The following is a 23,403-nucleotide window of genomic DNA, read 5'->3' as shown; positions in this document are numbered from 1 at the left end:
AGAGAAGGGACTTCGTGACAAATCGCCAACATGGGTTCAGGGAGGGTAAATCTTGCCTTACAGGCTTGATAGAATTCTACGATCAGGTGACAAAGATTAAGCAAGAAAGAAAGGGCTGGGCGGACTGCATTTTCTTGGATTGTCGGAAAGCCTTCGACACAGTACCGCATAAGAGGCTGGTACATAAGCTGGAGAGACAGGTAGGTGTAGCTGGTAAGGTGCTCCAGTGGATAAGGGAGTATCTAAGCAATAGGAAGCAGAGAGTTACGGTGAGGGGTGAGACCTCCAATTGGCGTGAAGTCACCAGTGGAGTACCACAGGGATCTGTACTCGGTCCTATCTTGTTTCTGATATATGTAAATGATCTCCTGGAGGGTATCGATTCATTTCTCTCAATGTTTGCGGACGATGCTAAAATTATGAGAAGGATTAAAACAGAAGAGGACTGTTTGAGGCTTCAAGAAGACCTAGACAAGCTGAAGGAATGGTCGAACAAATGGTTGTTAGAGTTTAACCCAACCAAATGTAATGTAATGAAGATAGGTGTAGGGAGCAGGAGGTCAGATACAAGGTATCATCTGGGAGAGGAAATTCTTCAGGAGTCAGAGAAGGAAAAAGACTTGGGGGTTGATATCACGCCAGACCTGTCTCCTGCAGCACATATCAAGCGGATAACATCAGCGGCATATGCCAGGCTGGCCAACATTCGAACAGCATTCAGAAACTTGTGTAAAGAATCATTGAGAACTTTGTATACCACATATGTCAGGCCAATCCTGGAGTATGCAGCCCCAGCATGGAGTCCATATCTAGTCAAGAATAAGACTAAACTGGAAAAGGTTCAAAGATTTGCGACCAGACTAGTACCGGAGCTGAGAGGTATGAGCTACGAGGAGAGACTACGGGAATTAAACCTCACTTCGCTGGAAGAGAGAAGTGTTAGGGGGGACATGATCACCACATTCAAGATTCTGAAGGGAATTGATAGGGTAGATAAAGACAGTCTATTTAACACAAGGGGCACACGCACAATGGGACACAGGTGGAAACTGAGTGCCCAAATGAGCCACAGAGATATTAGAAAGAACTTTTTTAGTGTTAGAGTGGTTGATAAATGGAATGCATTAGGAGGGTCAGCCTCCATTGTCAGCCTGCCTGCCTCCAGTTAGCCTGCATAGAGTCAGCCTCCACCATGTGGTGGAGGCTGACTCGATACACAGTTTCAAGTGTAGATATGATAGAGCCCAATAGGCTCAGGAATCTGTACACCTGTTGATTGACGGTTGAGAGGCGGGACCAAAGAGCCAGAGCTCAACCCCCGCAAACACAACTAGGTGAGTACACACACACACACACACACACACACACACACACACACACACAGACGCAGTAGGGGAGGGACAGCCACGGCGGTCAGAAGGGTCTGGGAAGCTCTTGCGTAGCTAGTGAATTGGGGGGAATAATCAGTGTATATGCATATATGAGTGATTGAAAAACTAGTAAGCCCACTCAAACCACAAGAAAGTGAAGAAAAACAGTAGAAACAGCACCACTGAAAATAAGTGTTGAGTACTTCGTGGTATTGTGAAATTGTGGAGCCGGAGTGACCTCACCAACTGTGACGCGGGACGCAGCGACCTCACATCTTGACCATCCGCGTGGAGTACTTTCTCGCCTGTTTGTGCTGCAGATTGTGCAAGGTATTGAGGAGCGCCTTTTTGGCTAGGTTGTTACTGCAATGACAAGATCAGGAAGGAGTTCAAGGTCAATCACCAGCAGGGATGAGGAGGAGGACAGATTTATAGACAAATTAATAGGGAAATTTGTAGAGAAGGAGCGATTGGATGGAGGATCTAATCCAAGGGATTAAAAGCGAGTTACTTCAGCAAATACAGGATGCGGTAGAGAGGCAGAAACAAGAACTTATGCTCTATATTTAGGAAGAGATTAGGAAGGGAAGAGAGGATTGGGAGAGGGAATGTGCTCGGATCACAAACGAATTAGGAAGGATTAACAGCATGGCTAAGGACAGAGGATTAGTGGGGGATGGGTTAGTGACTGCGGTTGGGATGGAGAATCCCCAGGGGACAGGCTACCAGCATGACAATGAATTACGGAGGAGACGGTCTATTATAATACATGGATTATTCGAATCTGGGGCACCAACAAGACAAGAGAGAATAGAGACGGAAAAATATGAATTGCATGAGATATTGAGATGTATTGGAGCAGGAATGGCAGAACACGAGGTGGATATCAGCCGGCGGGTTGGACCTTACAATTGTACCAAGAATAGACCTGTTCTGGTGCAATTCTCCAATGAGGAGGCTGTGGAGTACATAATGAGGAACAAGCATTTACTCACAGGAATTGAAACCCGAGGTTTATGATGAAAGATGAGCAAATAGCCCACAAGAATAGGTGGCAAGCACGACACCGAACTAGCCTCTCAGGTAGTCTCACCTCCCAGGTCACATCCCAGGTCACCTCCCAGGCCACCTCCCAGGTCACCTCCCAGGTCGCATCCTCCCCAACTCAGCCCTCCTATACCTCCCCCCTGCTTCAGCCCCTCAAAACCCCCCTGCTTCATCACCCCAAAACCCCCCTGTCCCTTCCACATTTGCACCTCCCCAACAACTCCCCTGCCCCTGCTACATCACACCTGTCAACGACCCCAGTGGGTCAAGCCATGCCCTCCCCAAACCCACCTTCCCATCCCCCCTCTCCTACTACCCCTTCCTACACCCCTGCCCCTTCTACCCCATTGCCTCCAATTCCATCTACTCCATCCCAGCTTCCACTGCACCCCTCTTACACTCATCCCCAAACCCCACCCAACCCTCACCCCTCCTATGCACCTCCAGCCCACATTTAACCCCCTCACCTTGTGACCCCCTAACACCTTCCCCCATCTCCCTCTTCCCCTCTTCTACCCCAAAACCCCCACCTACCCCCGATTCCCCCCTAACTAATACACCCTCTCTTCCACTCCCAGCACCCATGCTCCATTCTCCTCTCAGCCCTCTGCCCTCAATATCCCTCTCCCCCCCAACCTCTCAACCTCTATCTGACTCTCAGTCTCACTCTATTTCTCAACCCCCCTATGCTATTCAGACCCCTAACTTTCAGACCCATTATGCCCTTCCTACCCCCCCCTAGATGCCCAGACCCCATTCGCCTGCCAGGCACTCCCAGGCACCCCCTAGCACCCCCCCCATTCACCCCCACAGCCCCCACTCACCCCCCAGTCCCCCCCAGCTCCCCAGTGAAAGGGGGAACTCTGACACCCGAGTTTCCAAGAAGAGTCTCAAGGTTTGGTACACCAATGCTGATGGGGGTAGCCAATAAAGGAGAAGAGATAAAAGAAAGAGTTAGTGAGGCAGACCCAGACATAGTGGCAATAGTGGAAACTAAAATAAATGGCATGATCTCGGATGCAATCTTTCCAGAGGGGTACCAGGTGATAAGAAAAGAAAGGACACAGAGACAGGGAGGAGGAGTGGCACTACTAATAAAGCGGAAATGGAAGTTTGATGAGCTGGAAAATCCGGGTACCAATGAAAGCACGAGCTTCATACATGGAACTCTGACAGTGAATGGGAAGAAGATTGTAATCTTGATACTCTACAATCCCCCACCAAACAGTAGAAGGCCCAGGCAGGAGTACGAGGACAGCAACAAAACATGTATAGATGAACTGCAGAGGGCAGCAGCTATAGCGCATAGAATGAGAGCGAAGCTACTGGTCATGGGGGACCTAAATCACGGAGAGATAGATTGGGAAACGAGGAATCCCCATGGCGGGGAGGAGACCTGGGGAGCGAAGCTGGTAGACGTTATTGACAGGAATTTTCTAACACAGCATGTGAAGGAAGATACTAGGGAAAGAGGAGGGGATACGCCCAGCCTATTAGATCTCATTTTCACCCAGAATGTAGAAGACATCGAGCAGTTGGAACATGAAATACCACTAGGAGCCAGTGAACATTGTGTCCTAGTCTTTGATTACATGATGGAGCTTAAAATTGTGACTAAAGGACAAGAGGTCCGGGAAAGGAGATTTGATTACAGAAAAGGGGACTACAGAAGGATAAGGGACTAGCTGGGAGAAGTGCAGTGGGAGGAAGAACTTAGAGGAAAAACAGTGCAAGGTATGATGAACCAAGTCATATTGAAATGCAAGGAGGCTGAAGAGAGATTTATTCCAACAATAAAGGAAAAAAGCAGGAGGGAATATAATAACCAATGGTTTAATAGACAGTGTCAGGAAACAAAGGTGAGAAGCAGGAGGGAGTGGAGGAAGTACAGAAGACAAAGGACAGAGGACAACAGGATTAGATGTAACAGAGCTAGGAATGATTACATTAACATAAGACGAGTGTCGGAAAGAAATTATGAGAATGATATTGCAGTCAAAGCGAAAAAGCAACCTAAATTACTACATAGCCGTATAAGAAGGAAGATGTCGGTAAATGACCAAGTGACAAGACTGAGGAAAACAGAAGGAGCATATACAGAAAGCGACAAGGAAATCTGCGAGGTACTGAATGCAAATTTCCATGGAGTGTTTACAACCGAGCCTGAGCAGCTCCCATTGTTAGAAGCGATTACCCTAGATGAAAGACTATCAGATATAGAGGTGACAGCAGAGGAGGTAATGAAACAGTTGACAACACTGGATGCAAATAAAGCTGTTGGACCAGACAAAGTATCACCGTGGATACTTAAAGAGGCAGCGCAGGCTCTCAGCGTGCCTCTGGCAATGATCTATAATGAGTCACTTATGTCGGGAGAATTGCCCAGTTGCTGGAAGGAGGCAAATGTCGTACCGATTTTCAAGAAAGGTGATAAGGAAGAAGGAGGCACTTAACTACAGACCCGTATCACTGACAAGCATCCCCTGCAAAATACTTGAAAGAATAATTAGGCTAAGACTTGTTGAGCACCTGGAGAGCATTGGGTTTGTAAACAAGCACCAGCATGGGTTCTGGACAGGGAAATCATGCCTAACAAACCTTTTAGAATTCTATGATAAAGTAACAAGGATAAGGCAGGGCAGAGAAGGCTGGGCAGACTGCATATTTCTTGACTGCCAAAAGGCCTTTGATACAGTACCGCACATGAGACTGCTATACAAACTTGAGAGGCAGGCAGGAGTAAGCGGAAAGGCCCTAGTATGGGTGAAGAACTACCTAACAGGAAGGAGCCAGAGGGTAATGGTAAGGGGCGAGAAGTCGGACTGGCGAACAGTAACAAGTGGAGTACCTCAAGGATCGGTGCTGGGACCAATCTTCTTTCTAATTTACGTAAATGATATGTTTGCAGGAGTGGAATCATACATGTCAATGTTTGCGGATGACGCAAAATTAATGAGAAGAGTTGTGACAGACGAGGATTGTAGGATCCTCCAAGAAGATTTAAACAGGTTGCAGAGATGGTCAGGGAAATGGCTACTGGAGTTTAACACCAGTAAATGTAAAGTTATGGAAATGGGATCAGGTGATAGGAGACCAAAGGGACAGTACACAATGAAGGGGAACTGCCTACCTGTAACGATTCGAGAAAGAGACCTGGGAGTGGATGTGACACCTAATCTAACTCCTGAGGCACATATAAATAGGATAACGACAGCAGCGTACTCTACACTGGCGAAAATTAGAACTTCATTCAGAAACCTAAATGAGGAGGCTTTTAGGGCGCTTTACACTGCCTACGTGAGACCCGTCTTAGAGTATGCTGCGCCATCATGGAGCCCCCACCTAAAGAAACACATAAAGAAACAGGAGAAGGTTCAGAGGTTTGCGACGAGGCTTGTCCCAGAGTTACGAGGGATGGGATATGAAGAGCGTCTGAAGGAACTGAACCTTACGACACTAGAGAAAAGAAGGGAGAGAGGAGATATGATAGGGACATTTAAAATACTCAGGGGAATTGACAAAGTGGAAATAGATGAAATGTTCACACGTAATAATAACAGAACGAGGGGACATGGCTGGAAACTGGAAACTCAGATGAGTCACAGAGATGTTAGGAAGTTCACACACACACACACACACACACACACACACACACACACACACACACACACACACACACACACACACACACACACACACACACACACACACACACACACACACACACACACACACACACACACACACACACACACACACACACACACACACACACACAAATCGCCAACATGGATTCAGGGAGGGTAAATCTTGCCTTACAGGCTTGATAGAATTCTACGATCAGGTGACACAGATTAAGCAAGAAAGAGAGGGCTGGGCGGACTGCATTTTCTTGGATTGTCGGAAAGCCTTTGACACAGTACCGCATAAGAGGCTGGTACATAAGCTGGAGAGACAGGCAGGTGTAGCTGGTAAGGTGCTCCAGTGGATAAGGGAGTATCTAAGCAATAGGAAGCAGAGAGTTACGGTGAGGGGTGAGACCTCCGATTGGCGTGAAGTCACCAGTGGAGTCCCACAGGGCTCTGTACTCGGTCCTATCTTGTTTCTGATATATGTAAATGATCTCCCGGAGGGTATCGATTCATTTCTCTCAATGTTTGCGGACGATGCTAAAATTATGAGAAGGATTAAAACAGAAGAGGACTGTTTGAGGCTTCAAGAAGACCTAGACAAGCTGAAGGAATGGTCGAACAAATGGTTGTTAGAGTTTAACCCAACCAAATGTAATGTAATGAAGATAGGTGTAGGGAGCAGGAGGCCAGATACAAGGTATCATCTGGGAGAGGAAATTCTTCAGGAGTCAGAGAAGGAAAAAGACTTGGGGGTTGATATCACGCCAGACCTGTCTCCTGCAGCACATATCAAGCGGATAACATCAGCGGCATATGCCAGGCTGGCCAACATACGAACGGCATTCAGAAACTTGTGTAAAGAATCATTCAGAACTTTGTATACCACATATGTCAGGCCAATCCTGGAGTATGCAGCCCCAGCATGGAGTCCATATCTAGTCAAGGATAAGACTAAACTGGAAAAGGTTCAAAGGTTTGCCACCAGACTAGTACCCGAGCTGAGAGGTATGAGCTACGAGGAGAGACTACGGGAATTAAACCTCACTTCGCTGGAAGACAGAAGAGTTAGGGGGACATGATCACCACATTCAAGATTCTGAAGGGGATTGATAGGGTAGATAAAGACAGTCTATTTAACACAAGGGGCACACGTACTAGGGGACACAGGTGGAAACTGAGTGCCCAAATGAGCCACAGAGATATTAGAAAGAACTTTTTTAGTGTCAGAGTGGTTGACAAATGGAATGCATTAGGAAGTGATGTGGTGGAGGCTGACTCCATACACAGTTTCAAGTGTAGATATGACAGAGCCCGATAGGCTCAGGAATCTGTACACCTGTTGATTGACGGTTGAGAGGCGGGACCAAAGAGCCAGAGCTCAACCCCCGCAAACACAACTAGGTGAGTACAACTAGGTGAGTACACACACACACACACACACACACACACACACACACACACACACACACACACACACACACACACACACACACACACACACACACACACACACACACACACACACTCAGGTGGTGCTGCTAGTGGTCGCGGGTGGATAATTATGTCTTCCCCTCTCATCCACAAGGAGGAGAAGCGTCCTGCAAGCGACAGTTCTCACCGCAGTCACAAAACCCGCCCCCTACCCACATAGCGCTCACTACCCAAGAATCTCCTACCTCCCCCCCCCTCTCTACCTTGTAGTCCAATCACACACACCTTCTACAACTCCCACACCTCACAGTATACTCCCAATTACACCACTAGGCCATAGACAGCGCTCCCTTAACCATCTATTCCCCGCCTACCTATACTCCTCCGAACCATCTGCCTCACCATCCCCGTTCCACCTTGGAGACCAGTAACACCTCAAACTCCTCCCACACAGGATACACCAATTACAACTAAACACCTGCAACGCACGGTCTATGGCAGAGACATCTCCTATGCGATAGACAGCGCGCCTAACCACATTCTTCTCCTCACCTATGTTGTAGGCCGCGCCATTACCTGAGCTATCTGGACAGCTGGTGCAACTACCGGCACCACCTGTCCAGATGACGTGCGCGGTCTAAGTCATAAATCACCCTACTGCAGAGATGAGAGAGTGAACGTGCCAGTATGAGGGGACATGAACACCCAAGGATGCTCTGTATGAGAGTTAAGTATAGTAAACAGAGATCATGTGCAGGATCTCCCCTTGCTTAGGACGGTCCAGGACTCCTGGTTTGAACTTTGTCATGCAGAACGAGAGAACAAATAGCTATGTTAATCAATAAACTTGGAACAACAAAGTACAAGATACATTTTGCGACAACTAAAGGAGATTACCAATAATAACTATTTCCAGAGAAGATGTGGTGGAAGAGCGCCAGGGTTGAGGCAGGAGCCGCAGCATCACCAGCGGCCAGGTGCTCACTCCCGGAGAAGATGGTGAGTGGGCGTCACCCGAGGCATCTCACGACACAACACCCGGAGATGGTGAGTGAGCGTCACCCGAGGCATCTCCGGACACAACAACGAAAGACACGTAACACGGCAAGCGTGAAGGAGCAGCCAGTAACTCCGCCATACCAGAGGAGCGTGGCGGCCGTCTTGCTGCTACTTGTAATGCCTTATATGCTACTTGACCCGGCACTTGCTTGCCCGGCACCTGCTCATCTACGATCTGCTAGCAAAACCCCTGCTGACCCAGCATCTGCGAGCACAACACCTTCTGCCGTAGGATCTGCTAGCCCAGAACCTGCTGCACAGGACACTGCTGAGCCACAGCGCATCGGCAACAAGTATGACCACTGGGGAGGTAAGGCTATTGACACGACACATCATCACCATAGGGGTTCACACTACACAATACCACCGTAGGGGTTCACACTACACAATACCACCGTAGGGGTTCACACTATATTTATTTATTTATTTATTTATTTATTTATTTATTTATTTATTTATTTATTTATTTATTAATAAACAAGAGGGTACATTGGATTTGTGAGAATATATAACATAGTATTTACAATCTTGTAAAGCCACTAGTACGCGCAGATTTTCGGGCAGGTCCTTAATCTAACAGATAATTTTAAGTAGGAAAATTCTAGCAAAATTAATAAAATGATAACAGATACATTGCAAGAAAAAAATTAGACGAGAGAGATTAGTAAGAATATTAAAGCACATTGGTATATTAAAGCCCTGATTGATTACATTGACAACTTGATTGGTAATTTAAACAAGACTAATAGGCACCATACAGCAGATTGATATCACATATAAGAAGACAGCATTGATAAGAATGGTAAAGATGTTCGGATTGGGTACATAAAGATTGGGAGATTGAGTAGCAATAGATACAGTGCAGTTTTAAAGCAACAAGGTAAAGACCTATGAAGATGAAAGAACTATGAAGCATATATCATCACCGTAGAGGTTCACACTACACACCATCACCGTAGGGGTTCACACTACACACCATCACCGTAGGGGTTCACACTACACACCATCACCGTAGGGGTTCACACTACACACCATCACCGTAGGGGTTCACACTACACACCATCACCGTAGGGGTTCACACTACACACCATCACCGTAGAGGTTCGCACTACACAGCATCACCGTACAGGTTAACACTACATAGCATCACAGTAGGGGTTCACACTACACAGCATCACCGTAGGGGTTCACACTACACAGCATCACCGTACTATTAACACTACATAGCATCACAGTAGGGGTTCACACTACACAGCATCACAGTAGGGGTTCACACTACACAGCATCACCGTAGGGGTTCACTCTACATAGCATCATTGTACTGGTTAACACTACACAGCATCACTGTAGGGGTCCACACTACACAGCATCACAGTAGGGGTTCACACTACACAGCATCACCGTAGGGGTTCACACTACACAGCATCACAGTAGGGGTTCACACTACACAACATCACCGTAGGGGTTCACACTACACAGCATCACCATAGGGGTTCACACTACACAGCATCACCGTACTATTAACACTACATAGCATCACAGTAGGGGTTCACACTACACAGCATCACTGTAGGGGTCCACACTACACAGCATCACAGTAGGGGTTCACACTACACAGCATCACAGTAGGGGTTCACACTACACAGCATCACTGTAGGGGTCCACACTACACAGCATCACAGTAGGGGTTCACACTACACAGCATCACAGTAGGGGTTCACACTACACAGCATCACCGTATTGGTTAACATTACACAGCATCACAGTAGGGGTTCACACTACATAGCATTACAGTAGGGGTTCACACTACACAGCATCACCGTAGGGGTTCACACTACACAGCATCACCATAGGGGTTCACACTACACAGCATCACCGTAGGGGTTCACTCTACATAGCATCATCGTACTGGTTAACACTACACAGCATCACTGTAGGGGTCCACACTACACAGCATCACAGTAGGGGTTCACATTACACAGCATCACCGTAGGGGTTCACACTACACAGCATCACAGTAGGGGTTCACACTACACAACATCACCGTAGGGGTTCACACTACACAGCATCACAGTAGGGGTCCACACTACACAGCATCACAGTAGGTGTTCACACTACACAGCATCACCGTAGGGGTTCACAATACACAGCATCACCGTAGGGGTTCACACTATACAGCATCACCGTACATGTTCACACTACACAGCATCACCGTAGGGGTTCATACTACACAGCATCACCGTAGGGGTTCACAATACACAGCATCACCGTAGGGGTTCACACTATACAGCATCACCGTACTTGTTCACACTACACAGCATCACCGTAGGGGTTCATACTACACAGCATCACCGTAGGGGTTCACACTACACAGCATCACCGTAGGGGTTCACACTACACAGCATCACCGTAAGGGTTCACACTACACAGCATCACCGTAGGGGTTCACACTACACAGCATCACCGTAGGGGTTCACACTACACAGCATCACCGTAGGGGTTCACACTACACAGCATCACAGTAGCGGTTCACACTACACAGCATCACCGTACTGGTTCACACTACACAGCATCACCGTAGAGGTTCACACTACACAGCATCACAGTAGGGGTTTACACTACACAACATCACCGTAGGGGTTCACACTACACAGCATCACCGTAGAGGTTCACACTACATAGCATCACAGTAGGGGTTCACACTACACAGCATCACAGTAGGGGTTCACACTGCACAGCATCACAGTAGGGGTTCACAGTACACAGCATCACAGTAGGGGTTCACACTACACAGCATCACCGTAAGGGTTCACACTACACAGCATCACCGTAGAGGTTCACACTACACAGCATCACAGTAGGGGTTCACACTACACAGCATCACCGTAGGGGTTCACACTACACAGCATCACCGTAGGGGTTCACACTACACAGCATCACCGTAGGGGTTCACACTACACAGCATCACCGTAGGGGTTCACACTACACAGCATCACAGTAGGTGTTCACACTACACAGCATCACAGTAGGGGTTCACACTACACAGCATCACCGTAGGGGTTCACACTACACAGCATCACCGTACTATTAACACTACATAGCATCACAGTAGGGGTTCACACTACACAGCATCACAGTAGGGGTTCACACTACACAGCATCAACGTAGGGGTTCACTCTACATAGCATCATTGTACTGGTTAACACTACACAGCATCACTGTAGGGGTCCACACTACACAGCATCACAGTAGGGGTTCACACTACACAGCATCACCGTAGGGGTTCACACTACACAGCATCACAGTAGGGGTTGACACTACACAACATCACCATAGGGGTTCACACTACACAGCATCACCATAGGGGTTCACACTACACAGCATCACCGTACTATTAACACTACATAGCATCACAGTAGGGGTTCACACTACACAGCATCACTGTAGGGGTCCACACTACACAGCATCAAAGTAAGGGTTCACACTACACAGCATCACAGTAGGGGTTCACACTACACAGCATCACCGTATTGGTTAACATTACACAGCATCACAGTAGGGGTTCACACTACATAGCATTACAGTAGGGGTTCACACTACACAGCATCACCGTAGGGGTTCACACTACACAGCATCACCATAGGGGTTCACACTACACAGCATCACCGTAGGGGTTCACTCTACATAGCATCATCGTACTGGTTAACACTACACAGCATCACTGTAGGGGTCCACACTACACAGCATCACAGTAGGGGTTCACATTACACAGCATCACCGTAGGGGTTCACACTACACAGCATCACAGTAGGGGTTCACACTACACAACATCACCGTAGGGGTTCACACTACACAGCATCACAGTAGGGGTCCACACTACACAGCATCACAGTAGGTGTTCACACTACACAGCATCACCGTAGGGGTTCACAATACACAGCATCACCGTAGGGGTTCACACTATACAGCATCACCGTACATGTTCACACTACACAGCATCACCGTAGGGGTTCACAATACACAGCATCACCGTAGGGGTTCACACTATACAGCATCACCGTACTTGTTCACACTACACAGCATCACCGTAGGGGTTCATACTACACAGCATCACCGTAGGGGTTCACACTACACAGCATCACCGTAGGGGTTCACACTACACAGCATCACCGTAAGGGTTCACACTACACAGCATCACCGTAGGGGTTCACACTACACAGCATCACCGTAGGGGTTCACACTACACAGCATCACCGTAGGGGTTCACACTACACAGCATCACAGTAGCGGTTCACACTACACAGCATCACCGTACTGGTTCACACTACACAGCATCACCGTAGAGGTTCACACTACACAGCATCACAGTAGGGGTTCACACTACACAGCATCACCGTAGGGGTTCACACTACACAGCATCACCGTAGAGGTTCACACTACATAGCATCACAGTAGGGGTTCACACTACACAGCATCACAGTAGGGGTTCACACTGCACAGCATCACAGTAGGGGTTCACACTACACAGCATCACAGTAGGGGTTCACACTACACAGCATCACCGTAAGGGTTCACACTACACAGCATCACCGTAGAGGTTCACACTACACAGCATCACAGTAGGGGTTCACACTACACAGCATCACAGTAGGGGTTCACACTACACAGCATCACATTAGGGGTTCACACTACACAGCATCACAGTAGGGGTTCACACTACACAGCATCACAAGAGGTGTTCACACTACACAGCATCACAGTAGGGGTTCACACTACACAGCATCACCGTAGGGGTTCACACTACACAGCATCACCGTAGGGGTTCACACTACACAGCATCACCGTAGGGGTTCACACTACACAGCATCACCGTAGGGGTTCACACTACACAGCATCACAGTAGATGTTCACACTACACAGCATCACAGTAGATGTTCACACTACACAGCATCACAGTAGGGGTTCACACTACACAGCATCACCGTAGGGGTTCACATTACACAGCATCACCGTAGGGGTTCACACTACACAGCATCACAGTAGGTGTTCACACTACACAGCATCACAGTAGGTATTCACACTACACATCATCACAGTAGGGGTTCACACTATACAGCATCACCGTACATGTTCACACTACACAGCATCACCGTAGGGGTTCATACTACACAGCATCACCGTAGGGGTTCACAATACACAGCATCACCGTAGGGGTTCACACTATACAGCATCACCGTACTTGTTCACACTACACAGCATCACCGTAGGGGTTCATACTACACAGCATCACCGTAAGGGTTCACACTACACAGCATCACCGTAGGGGTTCACACTACACAGCATCACCGTAAGGGTTCACACTACACAGCATCACCGTAGGGGTTCACACTACACAGCATCACCGTAGGGGTTCACACTACACAGCATCACCGTAGGGGTTCACACTACACAGCATCACAGTAGCGGTGCACACTACACAGCATCACCGTACTGGTTCACACTACACAGCATCACAGTAGGGGTTCACACTACACAGCATCACTGTAGGGGTCCACACTACACAGCATCACAGTAGGGGTTCACACTACACAGCATCACAGTAGGGGTTCACACTACACAGCATCACCGTATTGGTTAACATTACACAGCATCACAGTAGGGGTTCACACTACATAGCATTACAGTAGGGGTTCACACTACACAGCATCACCGTAGGGGTTCACACTACACAGCATCACCATAGGGGTTCACACTACACAGCATCACCGTAGGGGTTCACTCTACATAGCATCATCGTACTGGTTAACACTACACAGCATCACTGTAGGGGTCCACACTACACAGCATCACAGTAGGGGTTCACATTACACAGCATCACCGTAGGGGTTCACACTACACAGCATCACAGTAGGGGTTCACACTACACAACATCACCGTAGGGGTTCACACTACACAGCATCACAGTAGGGGTCCACACTACACAGCATCACAGTAGGTGTTCACACTACACAGCATCACCGTAGGGGTTCACAATACACAGCATCACCGTAGGGGTTCACACTATACAGCATCACCGTACATGTTCACACTACACAGCATCACCGTAGGGGTTCATACTACACAGCATCACCGTAGGGGTTCACACTACACAGCATCACCGTAGGGGTTCACACTACACAGCATCACCGTAGGGGTTCACACTACACAGCATCACAGTAGGTGTTCACACTACACAGCATCACAGTAGGGGTTCACACTACACAGCATCACCGTAGGGGTTCACACTACACAGCATCACCGTACTATTAACACTACATAGCATCACAGTAGGGGTTCACACTACACAGCATCACAGTAGGGGTTCACACTACACAGCATCACCGTAGGGGTTCACTCTACATAGCATCATTGTACTGGTTAACACTACACAGCATCACTGTAGGGGTCCACACTACACAGCATCACAGTAGGGGTTCACACTACACAGCATCACCGTAGGGGTTCACACTACACAGCATCACAGTAGGGGTTCACACTACACAACATCACCGTAGGGGTTCACACTACACAGCATCACCATAGGGGTTCACACTACACAGCATCACCGTACTATTAACACTACATAGCATCACAGTAGGGGTTCACACTACACAGCATCACTGTAGGGGTCCACACTACACAGCATCACAGTAGGGGTTCACACTACACAGCATCACAGTAGGGGTTCACACTACACAGCATCACTGTAGGGGTCCACACTACACAGCATCACAGTAGGGGTTCACACTACACAGCATCACAGTAGGGGTTCACACTACACAGCATCACCGTATTGGTTAACATTACACAGCATCACAGTAGGGGTTCACACTACATAGCATTACAGTAGGGGTTCACACTACACAGCATCACCGTAGGGGTTCACACTACACAGCATCACCATAGGGGTTCACACTACACAGCATCACCGTAGGGGTTCACTCTACATAGCATCATCGTACTGGTTAACACTACACAGCATCACTGTAGGGGTCCACACTACACAGCATCACAGTAGGGGTTCACATTACACAGCATCACCGTAGGGGTTCACACTACACAGCATCACAGTAGGGGTTCACACTACACAACATCACCGTAGGGGTTCACACTACACAGCATCACAGTAGGGGTCCACACTACACAGCATCACAGTAGGTGTTCACACTACACAGCATCACCGTAGGGGTTCACAATACACAGCATCACCGTAGGGGTTCACACTATACAGCATCACCGTACATGTTCACACTACACAGCATCACCGTAGGGGTTCATACTACACAGCATCACCGTAGGGGTTCACAATACACAGCATCACCGTAGGGGTTCACACTATACAGCATCACCGTACTTGTTCACACTACACAGCATCACCGTAGGGGTTCATACTACACAGCATCACCGTAGGGGTTCACACTACACAGCATCACCGTAGGGGTTCACACTACACAGCATCACCGTAAGGGTTCACACTACACAGCATCACCGTAGGGGTTCACACTACACAGCATCACCGTAGGGGTTCACACTACACAGCATCACCGTAGGGGTTCACACTACACAGCATCACAGTAGCGGTTCACACTACACAGCATCACCGTACTGGTTCACACTACACAGCATCACCGTAGAGGTTCACACTACACAGCATCACAGTAGGGGTTTACACTACACAACATCACCGTAGGGGTTCACACTACACAGCATCACCGTAGAGGTTCACACTACATAGCATCACAGTAGGGGTTCACAGTACACAGCATCACAGTAGGGGTTCACACTACACAGCATCACCGTAAGGGTTCACACTACACAGCATCACCGTAGAGGTTCACACTACACAGCATCACAGTAGGGGTTCACACTACACAGCATCACCGTAGGGGTTCACACTACACAGCATCACCGTAGGGGTTCACACTACACAGCATCACCGTAGGGGTTCACACTACACAGCATCACCGTAGGGGTTCACACTACACAGCATCACAGTAGGTGTTCACACTACACAGCATCACAGTAGGGGTTCACACTACACAGCATCACCGTAGGGGTTCACACTACACAGCATCACCGTACTATTAACACTACATAGCATCACAGTAGGGGTTCACACTACACAGCATCACAGTAGGGGTTCACACTACACAGCATCAACGTAGGGGTTCACTCTACATAGCATCATTGTACTGGTTAACACTACACAGCATCACTGTAGGGGTCCACACTACACAGCATCACAGTAGGGGTTCACACTACACAGCATCACCGTAGGGGTTCACACTACACAGCATCACAGTAGGGGTTGACACTACACAACATCACCATAGGGGTTCACACTACACAGCATCACCATAGGGGTTCACACTACACAGCATCACCGTACTATTAACACTACATAGCATCACAGTAGGGGTTCACACTACACAGCATCACTGTAGGGGTCCACACTACACAGCATCAAAGTAAGGGTTCACACTACACAGCATCACAGTAGGGGTTCACACTACACAGCATCACCGTATTGGTTAACATTACACAGCATCACAGTAGGGGTTCACACGACATAGCATTACAGTAGGGGTTCACACTACACAGCATCACCGTAGGGGTTCACACTACACAGCATCACCATAGGGGTTCACACTACACAGCATCACCGTAGGGGTTCACTCTACATAGCATCATCGTACTGGTTAACACTACACAGCATCACTGTAGGGGTCCACACTACACAGCATCACAGTAGGGGTTCACATTACACAGCATCACCGTAGGGGTTCACACTACACAGCATCACAGTAGGGGTTCACACTACACAACATCACCGTAGGGGTTCACACTACACAGCATCACAGTAGGGGTCCACACTACACAGCATCACAGTAGGTGTTCACACTACACAGCATCACCGTAGGGGTTCACAATACACAGCATCACCGTAGGGGTTCACACTATACAGCATCACCGTACATGTTCACACTACACAGCATCACCGTAGGGGTTCACAATACACAGCATCACCGTAGGGGTTCACACTATACAGCATCACCGTACTTGTTCACACTACACAGCATCACCGTAGGGGTTCATACTACACAGCATCACCGTAGGGGTTCACACTACACAGCATCACCGTAGGGGTTCACACTACACAGCATCACCGTAAGGGTTCACACTACACAGCATCACCGTAGGGGTTCACACTACACAGCATCACCGTAGGGGTTCACACTACACAGCATCACCGTAGGGGTTCACACTACACAGCATCACAGTAGCGGTTCACACTACACAGCATCACCGTACTGGTTCACACTACACAGCATCACCGTAGAGGTTCACACTACACAGCATCACAGTAGGGGTTCACACTACACAGCATCACCGTAGGGGTTCACACTACACAGCATCACCGTAGAGGTTCACACTACATAGCATCACAGTAGGGGTTCACACTACACAGCATCACAGTAGGGGTTCACACTGCACAGCATCACAGTAGGGGTTCACACTACACAGCATCACAGTAGGGGTTCACACTACACAGCATCACCGTAAGGGTTCACACTACACAGCATCACCGTAGAGGTTCACACTACACAGCATCACAGTAGGGGTTCACACTACACAGCATCACAGTAGGGGTTCACACTACACAGCATCACATTAGGGGTTCACACTACACAGCATCACAGTAGGGGTTCACACTACACAGCATCACAAGAGGTGTTCACACTACACAGCATCACAGTAGGGGTTCACACTACACAGCATCACCGTAGGGGTTCACACTACACAGCATCACCGTAGGGGTTCACACTACACAGCATCACCGTAGGGGTTCACACTACACAGCATCACCGTAGGGGTTCACACTACACAGCATCACAGTAGATGTTCACACTACACAGCATCACAGTAGATGTTCACACTACACAGCATCACAGTAGGGGTTCACACTACACAGCATCACCGTAGGGGTTCACATTACACAGCATCACCGTAGGGGTTCACACTACACAGCATCACAGTAGGTGTTCACACTACACAGCATCACAGTAGGTATTCACACTACACATCATCACAGTAGGGGTTCACACTATACAGCATCACCGTACATGTTCACACTACACAGCATCACCGTAGGGGTTCATACTACACAGCATCACCGTAGGGGTTCACAATACACAGCATCACCGTAGGGGTTCACACTATACAGCATCACCGTACTTGTTCACACTACACAGCATCACCGTAGGGGTTCATACTACACAGCATCACCGTAGGGGTTCACACTACACAGCATCACCGTAGGGGTTCACACTACACAGCATCACCGTAAGGGTTCACACTACACAGCATCACCGTAGGGGTTCACACTACACAGCATCACCGTAGGGGTTCACACTACACAGCATCACCGTAGGGGTTCACACTACACAGCATCACAGTAGCGGTGCACACTACACAGCATCACCGTACTGGTTCACACTACACAGCATCACAGTAGGGGTTCACACTACACAGCATCACTGTAGGGGTCCACACTACACAGCATCACAGTAGGGGTTCACACTACACAGCATCACAGTAGGGGTTCACACTACACAGCATCACCGTATTGGTTAACATTACACAGCATCACAGTAGGGGTTCACACTACATAGCATTACAGTAGGGGTTCACACTACACAGCATCACCGTAGGGGTTCACACTACACAGCATCACCATAGGGGTTCACACTACACAGCATCACCGTAGGGGTTCACTCTACATAGCATCATCGTACTGGTTAACACTACACAGCATCACTGTAGGGGTCCACACTACACAGCATCACAGTAGGGGTTCACATTACACAGCATCACCGTAGGGGTTCACACTACACAGCATCACAGTAGGGGTTCACACTACACAACATCACCGTAGGGGTTCACACTACACAGCATCACAGTAGGGGTCCACACTACACAGCATCACAGTAGGTGTTCACACTACACAGCATCACCGTAGGGGTTCACAATACACAGCATCACCGTAGGGGTTCACACTATACAGCATCACCGTACATGTTCACACTACACAGCATCACCGTAGGGGTTCATACTACACAGCATCACCGTAGGGGTTCACACTACACAGCATCACCGTAGGGGTTCACACTACACAGCATCACCGTAGGGGTTCACACTACACAGCATCACAGTAGGTGTTCACACTACACAGCATCACAGTAGGGGTTCACACTACACAGCATCACCGTAGGGGTTCACACTACACAGCATCACCGTACTATTAACACTACATAGCATCACAGTAGGGGTTCACACTACACAGCATCACAGTAGGGGTTCACACTACACAGCATCACCGTAGGGGTTCACTCTACATAGCATCATTGTACTGGTTAACACTACACAGCATCACTGTAGGGGTCCACACTACACAGCATCACAGTAAGGGTTCACACTACACAGCATCACCGTAGGGGTTCACACTACACAGCATCACAGTAGGGGTTCACACTACACAACATCACCGTAGGGGTTCACACTACACAGCATCACCATAGGGGTTCACACTACACAGCATCACCGTACTATTAACACTACATAGCATCACAGTAGGGGTTCACACTACACAGCATCACTGTAGGGGTCCACACTACACAGCATCAAAGTAGGGGTTCACACTACACAGCATCACAGTAGGGGTTCACACTACACAGCATCACCGTATTGGTTAACATTACACAGCATCACAGTAGGGGTTCACACTACATAGCATTACAGTAGGGGTTCACACTACACAGCATCACCGTAGGGGTTCACACTACACAGCATCACCATAGGGGTTCACACTACACAGCATCACCGTAGGGGTTCACTCTACATAGCATCATCGTACTGGTTAACACTACACAGCATCACTGTAGGGGTCCACACTACACAGCATCACAGTAGGGGTTCACATTACACAGCATCACCGTAGGGGTTCACACTACACAGCATCACAGTAGGGGTTCACACTACACAACATCACCGTAGGGGTTCACACTACACAGCATCACAGTAGGGGTCCACACTACACAGCATCACAGTAGGTGTTCACACTACACAGCATCACCGTAGGGGTTCACAATACACAGCATCACCGTAGGGGTTCACACTATACAGCATCACCGTACATGTTCACACTACACAGCATCACCGTAGGGGTTCATACTACACAGCATCACCGTAGGGGTTCACAATACACAGCATCACCGTAGGGGTTCACACTACACAGCATCACAGTAGGGGTTCACACTACACAACATCACCGTAGGGGTTCACACTACACAGCATCACAGTAGGGGTCCACACTACACAGCATCACAGTAGGTGTTCACACTACACAGCATCACCGTAGGGGTTCACAATACACAGCATCACCGTAGGGGTTCACACTATACAGCATCACCGTACATGTTCACACTACACAGCATCACCGTAGGGGTTCACAATACACAGCATCACCGTAGGGGTTCACACTATACAGCATCACCGTACTTGTTCACACTACACAGCATCACCGTAGGGGTTCATACTACACAGCATCACCGTAGGGGTTCACACTACACAGCATCACCGTAGGGGTTCACACTACACAGCATCACCGTAAGGGTTCACACTACACAGCATCACCGTAGGGGTTCACACTACACAGCATCACCGTAGGGGTTCACACTACACAGCATCACCGTAGGGGTTCACACTACACAGCATCACAGTAGCGGTTCACACTACACAGCATCACCGTACTGGTTCACACTACACAGCATCACCGTAGAGGTTCACACTACACAGCATCACAGTAGGGGTTCACACTACACAGCATCACCGTAGGGGTTCACACTACACAGCATCACCGTAGAGGTTCACACTACATAGCATCACAGTAGGGGTTCACACTACACAGCATCACAGTAGGGGTTCACACTGCACAGCATCACAGTAGGGGTTCACACTACACAGCATCACAGTAGGGGTTCACACTACACAGCATCACCGTAAGGGTTCACACTACACAGCATCACCGTAGAGGTTCACACTACACAGCATCACAGTAGGGGTTCACACTACACAGCATCACAGTAGGGGTTCACACTACACAGCATCACATTAGGGGTTCACACTACACAGCATCACAGTAGGGGTTCACACTACACAGCATCACAAGAGGTGTTCACACTACACAGCATCACAGTAGGGGTTCACACTACACAGCATCACCGTAGGGGTTCACACTACACAGCATCACCGTAGGGGTTCACACTACACAGCATCACCGTAGGGGTTCACACTACACAGCATCACCGTAGGGGTTCACACTACACAGCATCACAGTAGATGTTCACACTACACAGCATCACAGTAGGGGTTCACACTACACAGCATCACCGTAGGGGTTCACATTACACAACATCACCGTAGGGGTTCACACTACACAGCATCACAGTAGGTGTTCACACTACACAGCATCACAGTAGGTATTCACACTACACATCATCACAGTAGGGGTTCACACTATACAGCATCACCGTACATGTTCACACTACACAGCATCACCTTAGGGGTTCATACTACACAGCATCACCGTAGGGGTTCACAATACACAGCATCACCGTAGGGGTTCACACTATACAGCATCACCGTACTTGTTCACACTACACAGCATCACCGTAGGGGTTCATACTACACAGCATCACCGTAGGGGTTCACACTACACAGCATCACCGTAGGGGTTCACACTACACAGCATCACCGTAAGGGTTCACACTACACAGCATCACCGTAGGGGTTCACACTACACAGCATCACCGTAGGGGTTCACACTACACAGCATCACCGTAGGGGTTCACACTACACAGCATCACAGTACCGGTGCACACTACACAGCATCACCGTACTGGTTCACACTACACAGCATCACAGTAGGGGTTCACACTACACAGCATCACTGTAGGGGTCCACACTACACAGCATCACAGTAGGGGTTCACACTACACAGCATCACAGTAGGGGTTCACACTACACAGCATCACCGTATTGTTAACATTACACAGCATCACAGTAGGGGTTCACACTACATAGCATTACAGTAGGGGTTCACACTACACAGCATCACCGTAGGGGTTCACACTACACAGCATCACCATAGGGGTTCACACTACACAGCATCACCGTAGGGGTTCACTCTACATATCATCATCGTACTGGTTAACACTACACAGCATCACTGTAGGGGTCCACACTACACAGCATCACAGTAGGGGTTCACATTACACAGCATCACCGTAGGGGTTCACACTACACAGCATCACAGTAGGGGTTCACACTACACAGCATCACTGTAGGGGTCCACACTACACAGCATCACAGTAGGGGTTCACATTACACAGCATCACCGTAGGGGTTCACACTACACAGCATCACAGTAGGGGTTCACACTACACAACATCAACGTAGGGGTTCACACTACACAGCATCACAGTAGGGGTCCACACTACACAGCATCACAGTAGGTGTTCACACTACACAGCATCACCGTAGGGGTTCACAATACACAGCATCACCGTAGGGGTTCACACTATACAGCATCACCGTACATGTTCACACTACACAGCATCACTGTAGGGGTTCATACTACACAGCATCACCGTAGGGGTTCACAATACACAGCATCACCGTAGGGGTTCACACTATACAGCATCACCGTACTTGTTCACACTACACAGCATCACCGTAGGGGTTCATACAACACAGCATCACCGTAG

The 23,403-nt window shown here is 48.5% G+C and overlaps 1 protein-coding gene across 1 annotated transcript in view; it reads left to right on the top strand.

Annotated features, from left to right (window-relative positions):
* The first annotated feature begins 8,401 nt into the window (after window positions 1–8,401).
* LOC123761176 (inversin-like) overlaps window positions 8,402–23,403 on the top strand; it is a 187,691-nt gene continuing 172,689 nt past the window's right edge. The window contains exon 1 of the mRNA XM_069339271.1: window positions 8,402–8,849. Coding sequence (XP_069195372.1) covers window positions 8,402–8,849 — 448 coding nt within the window. The remainder of the gene's footprint in view (window positions 8,850–23,403) is intronic.

This window comes from Procambarus clarkii, chromosome 41 (genome assembly GCF_040958095.1).
Source record: "Procambarus clarkii isolate CNS0578487 chromosome 41, FALCON_Pclarkii_2.0, whole genome shotgun sequence".
In the NCBI taxonomy this organism is placed as follows: Eukaryota; Metazoa; Arthropoda; class Malacostraca; order Decapoda; family Cambaridae; genus Procambarus; species Procambarus clarkii.
Note: the sequence above shows the minus strand (reverse complement) of the source record. Positions and strands in the feature narration are given on the sequence as shown.